Consider the following 10,928-nt stretch of genomic DNA (forward strand, 5'->3'; position numbering starts at 1 on the left):
AGCTTAGGAATGGAACTTTCTTAGTTCAGTACTGCCTATCATTTGCCAAAGGACCCTGACAAATGACTCTTCTCTAAAAAATGACTCTTCTATAAAATGGGCATAATAATGCTTCCCATCCAGGCTTAATGTGAGAATTAAGGTGATACAAAGAGCTGAAAAGTGTACAGCAGATAGATATTCCATGAAACATTGGTAGCCATTATTTTTAAAGCCTCCAAGAGGACTTCCCTGGTGGTTGAGTGGTTAAGAATCTGCCTGCCAGTGCAGGGGACACGGGCTCGATCCCTGGTCCAGGAAGATTCCATGTGCCAACGGGCAACTAAGCCCATTCGCCACAACTACGGAAGCCCTCATGACCTTGAGCCCATGCTCCACAACCAAAGTAGCCCTCCCTGGCCACTGGCCAAGACTAGAGAAAACCCACACACAGCAAGGAAGACCCGGTGCAGACCAAAAAAACCAGCCTCGGAGGGTTGAGTGCCCTTTGGAATTCCTCCCTTGCACAGTACACACAGGACTTGGAATCACTAGGTGGGTGGGTGAAGGGGGCCATCTCCTCTAAACAGGATCCTGGCAAGGGCAGAAGGAGGCATGAGCCAAGTCCTAAGGTTTATTTCTTTGGCACAAAGAGGACAGTCTGGACAAGCAAGACTCATCTCCACCCTGGGGAATCTGGAGGGGATGTTTCGGGCACCTGCATCCTGTTCCCCATTCTCAAATCCGTGCATGTCCACCCTGTATTCCGTATAAGTCTCGGCCTTTGTGCAAAATACCCGCTGAAAAAAATAGAGATATTTTAAAAAACAAAAATCCTGGGCTGGGGGTGGGTTCATGTCTGGCTGTCTCCGGAGGTTGCATTCAGTTGGAGGCCCAGGAATACTCCTGGAATGTCTTTCAAATGCTCAAAGTCCCAGAAGGTCTGCGCTCGCGGCCCTGGTCCTGAGTTTCTGGACCCCTCAGAGCTCGATGGTGTCACTGGAGGCGCTGCGCGAGTCTCCAGTCTTGCAGCGAGGCTGGACCCCATTCTGGGGCTCCCCAGACCATGCGGGAGCCGGGGCAGGAGCTGGTGTAGACAGTAGCTGCACTGTGCTGGGCAGCTCATCCAGGGGCAGACTGTCCACCGACGACAGCCCGTGGCGCCACGGGTTCCAGCTAATCTTGAGCGAGCCCCGGGAGAAGCTGTCCACGGAGCTGCCGGAAGCCGCCGCGTCAGCTTCTTCCACCACGTGTGGCGGGACCGGGCCGCGCACGCGCACATCGCTGAGCGACCGGCAGCGGCCTCGGAGGAGCGAAGAGCCCAAGCCGTCGAGCTCGGCGTCGGGGTGGCTGCCCCGGCGCGGCCGCAGCGCGCCCCCGGGCGGCGGGGAGGCCAGGCAGCGGAGGCCGCAGCGTCGGAAGACGCTGTCTTGGACCAAGTGCTCTCGGAAGAGCGCGGCATCGATGCTGCGGCTCAGGTTGATGGGTGATGGCGGCCGCAGGTCCAGCTCGCTTATTGACGGCGCCGGCCCCACGCTGCTGCGGGACAGTCCGGGGCCACCCTGGGGACCGCGGCTCAGCGACGTAGCCGAACCCCAGGCGCCGGAGCTGGGCGTGGCTGGAGGCCCACCCTCCGCTGGATTGCGGATAAGGCTCTTGCTGATGTCTAGGGTACCCGCGCTGACGCCACTGGGCCCCGCATAGCAGTTGTTGGGCCGCTCCGGCACCTCGCTCTTGCTAGAGGGCGTTGGGCACGCCAGGCGCAGCAGCTTAGCCCAGCAAGCGTGCTCTGTGGGTGGCCTGGGCCGCGCGGCGGCCAGAGCGGCCAGCGCCAGGGTGAGTGCCCATGTCAGCTCCAGCAGGCGCAGCCAGAAGTGCACGCCCCACCAAGCCCACGAGAAGCGGCCCACCCGGCCCGGGCCCGGGTACAGCCAGAGCGCCGCCGCCAGCTGCAAGCCGCTGGCCAGCAGCCCCAGCGCGCCGGCCACGGCCAGCAGCCTAGGGCCCGGGCTGGCATCCCAGCCTCTCGGCCCGTCCAACAGGCGGCGACGGCACAGACAGAGAGTGCCCAGAGCCACGGCTGCGCCCCAGGCGCACGATAAGCCCTGGGCCAGAAGGTTGAGCGCAGGCCTCACCGACAGCAGGTCTGTGGTGAGCAGCCCCAAGCCGTGCGTCAACGCCAGTGCTCCCAGGAGGAGTGGGTTCTGCAGCTGCTGTGGCAGCCCCGCGCCCAGGCCCAGCAAGGTCAGGGCTGCCAACGCGGTGAGTAGCAAGGGGAAGGGCAGGTTGTAGAGCACGAGGCCGGCGCGTAAACCCAGCCGTGCCTGCGAGCCATACGGGTCGGTGAGCATGTAGGCGGATCGCAGACCCCCCGCTACCAGCACCAGCACCGCCGCTACCAGTGCCAGCCGGGGCCCAGCAGGGGCGGCTGCCAGCGAGGCCAGTGCCAACAACGCGGGCAATAGGAAGAGCACCCCCACCCCGTAAACGTGCAGCTCCCAGGAAAAGCTCAGCACCCGTCGCAGGGGACCCCAGCGCAGAGGGGGTGCCGTGGCGTTGGTAGGGGGGCTGGAGGCAGGGACTGATGCCATGGAGCTGGCTGAGGGCTCCGGAGGGGGTGGCTGGCCCAGGGCGCGCTGCGTGGTGACCCGAATGAGGCCCCGGCGAGACGTCGAGGGGGCCTGGACAGGGGGTGCTGGGGGATGGCTTTGGGGGCGCCCGGGCCACTCCTCGGCTTCATCTGCAATAATAACAATATTAAAATAGCCCTTTGAAAAGTGCTTTTGATTTCCCATCATGCTCCAGTGTGGTGAACAAGTTATATAACTTTGCCAAGCACATCTGTAAAATGGGGATGGTAACAGCAACCCCCTCCTTGGGTTGCGGTGAGGATTAAACCTTTAGCATAGTCCCCAACACCCACTAAGGGTTAAATGGATGTGTCCTGCCATTTTTATTGAGATATCAGCAGTTCTCGTTAGGGGCTGCATATTAGAATCACCTGGAGATCAACTCAATCAGAATTCCTCTTGCTGGAGCCTGTGCTTTGGAATTTTTTCAAAGCTCCTCCAGTGAATTGTGGGAGTTGGAGAATCTCTTGCACTAAATAAACCCATGTTAATTTAAGACTTTTCTAGTCCCCAGAGTGCAAATGACTTCTCCCAGAGTACCCAGTGAGTAGTAGTTTATTATCCTAAGTTGTTTGAAGTTGTTGGTCAGTTCCTTTAAGGAGGCATTCATCCCCATTCATTCCCCACCCCTCCCCTATATGCTTCACACAGGTTCTTTTATTCCAGAGTACCCGCTCTGGCCAACCCCCCAGCCATGCCCTCACCTGGCTTCAGGGATCCCACAGGGCTCTCTGTTCGGTTTGCAGTTGGGCCAAGGTCCAAGGGGCCAGGGATGAGGGACTTGGGGGTACCTGGGGCCTCCACTGCACCTCTCACCCGCTGAGGGGAGATGGGATCTGCTCCATTCATTGCTGCCAACTCTGAAATAAAAAAGCAGTCATGGCTTTGCCTGACCCTCTAGCGTTCCCCCAAATCTAATCTTCCAGGAGAGAGGCATATCACCCTCATTTGCCAGAATGAGGTAAATGGGACCCAGAGGGAGCAGAGGTCACACAGAAACGGGGACATCCAGCCGCCCTGGAACACTGCCCCTCCCAGCCCTGATCAGCACCCTCACTTTGATACCCACCTGGCTTGGGCTGCCCATCAGAAGTCTCTGAGGCTGGGAGATCTGACGGCTGGGGTCCTGGTGAGCCCCTGACATCAGGGAGGTGAGCCTCTTTGGGGGAGGGACTTGAAGAACTGACTTCCCAGGCCTCCCCAGCTCCAGCCGTCTTGGGCAGCTCCATGGGCTGCTCCTCAGCAGGAGGAAGGCTTCTGGCCAGTGCCAGGTCTGGTTGGGACTCAGGCTCCTGAGAGGATGCCCCCTCAGCTGGTGACACTGAGCCAGTATCAGGGGCTGCTGGACCCTGCTGGGTGGAGAGGGGGCCTTGAACTGCCTCCTGGAAGTCCTCCTCACCCCCACCCTGTTCTTCCATCCCCGGCCTCGCCACAATACCCGGGTGGGGCACAAGAGTTGGGGAAGGGCCCTTGTGGTCCTCGGGAAATGTCTCCGAGACCCTGGTCTTGCCTTTGGCCAACAGACCCTCATCTCTAGGCGGCAGCTGTCCCACTCGGCCTCCAGGTCCCCCCGACGTGGGAGGAACAGTGGCTAGCCCGAGGTGGAGTCTGGGAGTCGTGGGGAAGAAAGGAAGGTGGGGTGCCCCCACTGGATAGGGGACTGGTGCTTCTTGCTCCATAGGCTCCTGTGAGTCAGGAGGTCCTGTCCAGCCCTGAGAAATTGGCCCTCGAGCCATCTGGAGGTCGTCGGTCACTGGGAGTCCTCCTTTCTGAGCCCCGTGGGCCGCTTTAGGTCCATGCAGGGCTGGGCCAAGGGCGTCTTCAGGCCTCTCTGGCATCTCCTCAGCAGGGACCTGGGGGACACTGGCATTCCAGGGGCTCTCGTCTCGGGGGTTCTCCCAGAAGAAGTCGAAGGCCTGACGCTCCGTGTCAAGAGGGCCCTTGCCTTGGGCTCCAGGGGCCAAGTGTGGTTCTGAGTCCTCAAGGGGTCTGGGAAGGCCCCGGCCCAGGGCAGGGCTGGCCCCCAGGGACAGCAGGGGCAACAGCAGCAGGAGGCCATGCACACAGCCCCAGGGGCTGGGGGCCATGCTCCACGCTGATGCCTGGGCCTCGAGCCCTCCGCTTCCCGTCCTCACCGGATGAGCCTGAAAGAAGGAGAGGGGGAAGGCGCATGAGGGGGGTCTCTGATGGCTACCCCATGGGGGCTGGTGGGAAAGAAAGAAGCAGCTTCCTCTCTACCCGTTCCTTCCTGTTCAGCCTCTGCATGCTACCCAGAGTCCTTTTAACACTACCTCTCTGGTCGTGCCACTTGCCATCATTCAGAACCTTCAGTGGTTCCGCATCACCCTCAGGAGAGAATATAAGGTCCTCTCCTGGCCTCCCAAGGCCACACCAGGCTGCTCACCTATCCCTCATCACCCACAGAACTGCCTGACACTCCACGCCTTCGATACTGCTCTTCCCTCAGGCTGGAATGCCGTCTCCCTTCTCCTTGCTGAAATCCTTTATATATAAATATATTTTAAATCCTATTCTTGAAGGCCCAGCTCAAAAATTACAGAAGTGGAGAGGGAGAGGAATATGCCCCTGCCTTTGAAGAGGGATCTGGGTTTGAATCCCAGCTTCACTAGTTTCTGGGTGACTGACTTTTCCCCTCCGCATCATGGTTTTCCCATCCGTAAAACGGGTATAATAATAGTACCCAACTCCAAGGGCCTCTTATAAGACATAACAAAACACGTGATGGGCCAGGCCCATAAATGGAGCTGAATAAGCATTAGAGCCCTCTGGCTTTTCCTTTTGTCCAGAAAGCTTTCTTTCTCACCAACCCTCTAACCATGTCAACAAATAATTGGAGCACGTACTGTGTGCCAAGCCTGGGGGATAAAGCAGTGAACAAGACTGGCAAGATCTCTGCCCTCATGGAGCTGGTGTTCTGGGTAAAAGACAGACAATGACTACTTTTAAATAAGATGGGCTATGGAGAACATAATACAGGGGTAAGAAACAGAAGAATGGGGGACGACTTTACACAGGCGTGCAAGAAAGGCCACTCAGGTGACATTTGAGCTAAATACAGAATGGGAAGAAGGAGTCATCCATTAGATGATATCCAGGAAAAGCATTTGCTGGAGGAAACAAAGTGCAAAGGCCCTTCGGCAGGCAGAAGGAGCACAGCAGACGCAGGAGAAAGGAGCAGAGGGAGATGAAATCAGGGAGGCAGGGCTTTCTCAAAAGCCACAAAAAGGCACCTGGATTTTTTTCTCAGTGTCCCACCCAGGAAGCCAAGGGAGATGACAAGCATAGAAGTTACAAGGGAGATCTGAGAAGTGTTTTAAAAGGGGGAGAGAGGCCGTTGCAGAAATCCAGGTAGGCTTTGACGGTGGCTTGTTTCAGCTTGAGTATTTCTTTCCCTGACACCTTCTCCACCCCTTCCGTCACACCGGTCACACAGCATAGTAATCTCCTGTCTCCCCCACCCGCCTGGGGCTTCTCAAGGGCTGTGTCTTTTATTTCTTGTCTCCAGTCACTGCATATGCCTCAACCAAGTATATTCCCTTACAGTTCCCCTTCCTGAGAGTCCCTAATGTAGGCGGGAGGCAGGAAGGGACCCCACAGCCAGCAGAGGGGGACAGCGGCTGTGAGAGCCAGTGCCTGGGTGAGTTTAAGGGCAGAGACCCTGTTCGATTTCTCTCTGGGGACCAGTTGTGCTCAAAGCTCCCAGGTTCCTAATCCTTGGTGGCTCGCAGACACCTTGAGAAGCTGAAGAAAATGCCAGGTGGCCTCCCCGGGGAAATGTCCAAGTTCACCAAAGCTTGTGGGTGATTTTAGGGGGAATCAAAGACCCCTTAAACCCATCCCCCAAACTGAGTTTAGGCTCCGCCTCGTTAGTTCATTTCTCAAACCTGGCCCAGGCTAGGTGCTGGGGACCCGAAGAGAAGGCTCAGTTCCAGTGTCCAGAGTGGGGTTGACCTGAGGTGGAAGAACTGGAAGGCCACGGACACAGGCGCTGGTGAATAACAGTTCTCCTTTGTCAAGCTCGTCCCCACTTAGGTTCCTGTGCTAAGCTTAGCTGAATGTCCTCGATCTCATCCACCTCTCCCGACACAAGCAGGTGTGGGTATATCCATTTCATAGGGGAAGAAAGCAAGGTTCAGAGAGGCTGAGCAACTCAGCCAAGGTCACACAGGCTGCCAATGGCTATAGCAGGGGCTGTGAAACCCGCACGGACTCAGTTTACACAGGGGGTCCGAGAAGATTTGCAGAGGAGGAGGCAGTAGAGTTGGGCCTTCAAGGATAAACATATGCCATCTGCTCACCACCCCCGATCCAAGAGATGTAGTCATCTCCGGATGAGCAGGGGGCTGCCCAGCTTTGGGTTCCAGCTGCTGAAGAGATTTTTTTTTAGTGGGGAGGGTGTTCTCCCTACCTCAGGGACTGGGGAGAGGCCGTCCTGGGGGGAGGGTGCGGGCCGCCGCAGGGCAGCCTCAGGAGCCGGTCCATCTCGGGTTACCTCTCCTTTTTCTCCATCTCCTCTCCTCTGGCTCCGCGCCTTCCCGCAGTGTCCTGGGTGGGGGTAGGCGCTAGTGCAGACCCTGCCGCTCGCACCTGAGAGCGGGGCTGCAGGCCATGCTCCCTGCCGGGGCCCCTCCACTGCCCCCTCCCTAGTCCACTCCTCACCTGGGCGCCAAGCTGGCAGCCCCCGCGTTCACCTTGCGCGCGTCCCTGAAGCTGCTCTCCACGCCGCATCCTCCGAGATGCTCAGACTTGGCTAACAGAGCCCGGCGCTGCCGATCGGGGAGCCCGCCCACAGGAGTGCCGTCCCAGCTTAACCCTTTCCCCTTAAGGGTGGATTCTTCTCCCAGTCCTAACCTCCCCTCTCTGAGAGAGTCTCAGGGCTAAGAAGGGAAGCGAGGTCACCTCGGAGGGATGTGAAAATCACTTCCGCAGCATCCCTGAAAACGGAGCAGTCTCTTTTTGCATACCTCCTGTGATGGGGAGCTCACTCCCTTTGTAGTCTAGATCGATATCCTTATAATACATACATACTTACTAGGGACCTCCTACAGGTAAATCCTACCTATGGCGTGATGTATATCCTTCAGCTTTTTGAAGGCACAGCCACATACACATTTTAAATAGAAATGAGATCATACTGTACATATTGTTCTGTAACTCGCCTTCTCCTTCACTTCCCAATATATCCTGGCATATTCAGCATGTACATTTCTACAGAGCCATCTCATTTCTTGTATTCAGCATGGAGAACTGCAGCATATGATCAGCCTGCCATTTTTACTTAGCCAGTTTGGGAAGTCGGACGTGTAGTTTGTTCCCAGCTATTTGTTAGCAAGAATATCAAGGCACCGGCACTCCCGTGCAGACATCTTTGTGCACATGCACTGGTGTGCCTATCAGATAATCTCTACCCGAGGCATGGGTAGGTCAGTGTCTCTGAGCATTTTCAGGTTGGTCTGTCAGAATGCTCCAGGCCCCTCTTTGGACAGTTCCTGATGTATTCAATGGCCACCATAAGGCTCAGTACATTAAGGAAAATCCATAGAAGGAATACATGTGGTCATTAAATATGATGTGGGATCTTTAATGGCATGGAGACATGTCGAGAGTAGACTTGTTTATTTATTTAAAGCACAGTCATTTGAGTTATAATATATGCTGAAATTGTCCCAATTCAAGCAACATAGAAACGTTCAAAGAATACAGGAACTGTCTTATCTTTGGTCTCTCCAGCTCTGCTCCCCCCCCGAGATGTACCCATTGTTAACATCATACTTTTCTTTGCATCATGTAAAAATATATATGTGCATGCATTTCTACAAAAATGGGATCATACTATGTGTATTGTTCCATAAGCTTGTTTTGTTTTAAGCAGATATATGTTGGAAACATTTTGAAGGCAACACATACTAGCTCGGCCCTTTCTTTTCATTAGCTGTACAGTTTTGCATGCTGTGGATGTTCTGTTAATTTGTCAGACAGCCCCAGTATTCCCCTACTGATGAGTAATCAGATGATTAACAGCTTTTTTTTTCCCCCTAGAAGCAATACTGCAATAAGCATCCTTACATACTAATATATATATTATTATATGCTGATACTCTCATTTCTCAGATAATTATTTGTATGATCCCATTTTTGTTAATATCCATCAATCAGTCCACCACCTATCCTATCCCTAAATATTAGAAGGTAAATAGTGATTGATGTTGTGTGTATGTGCTCCGTCATGTCCAACTCTTTGCAACCCCATAGACTGAGGCCCACCAGGCTCCTCTGTCCGTGGGATTTCCCAGACAAGAACACTGGAGTGGGTTGCCATTTCTTTCTCCAGAGGATCTTCCCAACCCAGGAACTGAACCTGTATCTCCTGCATTGGCAGGCAGATTCTTTATCACTGTGCCAACTGGGTTACTAGGACACGACTGAGCGACTGAGCACTCATGCAGATAGTGGTTGATATAATTTTTATCTAATTTTGCTTTTCTGTTTACCAATGTTTTATACAACCATGTATTTCTTTTGTAATCAGAGGTAAGAATGATAATATCATTTTAAAAAGAAAGAAAGAAAATCCTTCCTAGGGTTGAGCTGAAGTATCTGCCAGTGTTTTCCTATCTTTAGCTCTCACAGAAAACCAACACTCAGCCCTTAGATGTGTCTGACATGCTGTAGTGTGAAGAGTGGTCAGTCTCTGCTGCTGCTGCTGCTGCTAAGTCGAGTCAGTCATGTCCGACTCTGTGCGACCCCATAGACGGCAGCCCACTAGGCTCCTCTGTCCCTGGGATTCTCCAGGCAAGAACACTGGAGTGGGGTGCCATTGCCTTCTCCGGTCAGTTTCTAGTAGCTGGTAAATGGCGGAGCCTGAATCTAGCTTTTCTGACTCTGGGGGAGATTTCAGGCTTCTCCCATTTTACCATATCATCTGACCAGCTTTACTATTTTTTCTTGTGGAAACCCCTTCAGGATTGTAAAGTCATCTGTTATTTCTCTAGGATTTTCTTCTTCCAGGCCAAACCCTTCCAGTTCTCTAGCCTTCCCTTGAAAGACAAGGTTCTGAGATCTCACCATGGTGACATCTCTCCTCTGTTTGCTTCTTACCAGGTCAACAATATTCTCTTTAAAGAATGACTCTTGGAACTGAGAGAATAAAACTGAATGTTCACCTCCCCTTTCCTAGAGTCTACTCCTCTATTAATATGACCCCACCAATTAATATGCTGAAGTAATGTTTCTGGCAGCCACATCACTTTATTCTCAATATTGACCAGGTCTTCCCCATCTCACTATGTGCAGCTGGTTTCTTTTTTCTTCTCTTGGACATATCCCATGGCATGTGGGATCTTAGCTGTCCACCCAGGGATGGAACCTGTGCCCCCTGCAGAAGTGCACAGTCTTAACCACTGGACCACCAGGGAAATCCCTGCAGTTAATGTTTTGATCCTCACTAGAGGATTCTACATTTGTTTGTTGCTTATCCTATCTTGTTAGATCTAACCAGTTGTTCTGATTTTGTGGGAAACTATCTAGATCCTGATTCTACGTATAACAGCTAGTGGGCATTTTTTGGCTTTGTCCAAGATCTCTCTTCTGACAGTATGCTCATGTCCTTTGAGGGGCCTCTGTCTTTTCCCCTGGGGGCAGTCTTGGTGGGAAGGCAGTTCTAGGGGCCTATTACGGAAGCTGTGGGATCCAGGCCCCTCCTTTCAGTGCCTTATGGGAAAACTCACTGATGAGTCTCCTTTGGAAATGTCAAGATTCCCTCAGCCGGTTCAGGGCTGGCTTGATTCCTTTCCTCAGTTTCCTCCAAGGAGGGTATGGTTTGTGTGCTTGGACCCCAATTCATGCCTTTGCAGAGTCTCACTGGCTTGGCGGCGCCCAAATCCCCAGTTCCCTCAGAATCATCAGGCTGCTGCTCCCCGGCTGCCTCTCTGGAGCCCCAATCCCATTGTGTTTCCAAACCGTGGATTGGTAGGGGCTTTGAGATTGCAGACAAAAGCAAGGAGATTATGATCCCTTTGGCCAGAACCCACGATGAAAGCTGATCCAAAGGAAAGAGGAGACTGGCTAGGGGTGGAGGTGAATGTTAAGTGGGGAGCATGGGGTGCCATTCTGGCCCTAAAAGCTCCTGACCTCATCCTGGAGAGGCTGGGACAGCAAGGATGGGTGGGGGATGATTCCAAGCATAGCATACGGCGTATGGTCAGTAGCTGTTTATCAAGCTCTTAGTCTGCCAGGAGCTGTGCTACACATCTTACATGCATTATTCTTTCTAAGTCCCAACAACACCCTATATACTAT

The 10,928-nt window shown here is 53.8% G+C and overlaps 1 protein-coding gene across 3 annotated transcripts; it reads right to left on the bottom strand.

The window, feature by feature from the left end:
* Positions 1 to 599: 599 nt before the first annotated feature.
* PRRT3 (proline rich transmembrane protein 3) lies at positions 600 to 7,469 on the bottom strand. 3 transcript variants are annotated; one of them, XM_027523185.1, is made up of 5 exons: positions 7,290 to 7,366; positions 7,039 to 7,175; positions 3,679 to 4,753; positions 3,314 to 3,469; positions 600 to 2,719 (listed from the first exon to the last, which is right to left on the bottom strand). In XM_027523185.1, exons 3-5 carry the CDS (start codon positions 4,694 to 4,696, stop codon positions 960 to 962), a joined length of 2,934 nt encoding a protein of 977 aa, XP_027378986.1. In that variant the 5' UTR covers positions 4,697 to 4,753; positions 7,039 to 7,175; positions 7,290 to 7,366; the 3' UTR covers positions 600 to 959. The 3 variants fall into 3 exon arrangements, with proteins under 3 accessions (XP_027378986.1, XP_027378984.1, XP_027378985.1); XM_027523183.1 differs by lacking the exon at positions 7,039 to 7,175 and having other exon boundaries at positions 7,290 to 7,469; XM_027523184.1 differs by lacking the exon at positions 7,290 to 7,366 and having other exon boundaries at positions 7,039 to 7,283.
* Between the last annotated feature and the right edge of the window lie 3,459 nt (positions 7,470 to 10,928).

This window comes from Bos indicus x Bos taurus, chromosome 22 (genome assembly GCF_003369695.1).
Source record: "Bos indicus x Bos taurus breed Angus x Brahman F1 hybrid chromosome 22, Bos_hybrid_MaternalHap_v2.0, whole genome shotgun sequence".
Taxonomy (NCBI): Eukaryota; Metazoa; Chordata; class Mammalia; order Artiodactyla; family Bovidae; genus Bos; species Bos indicus x Bos taurus.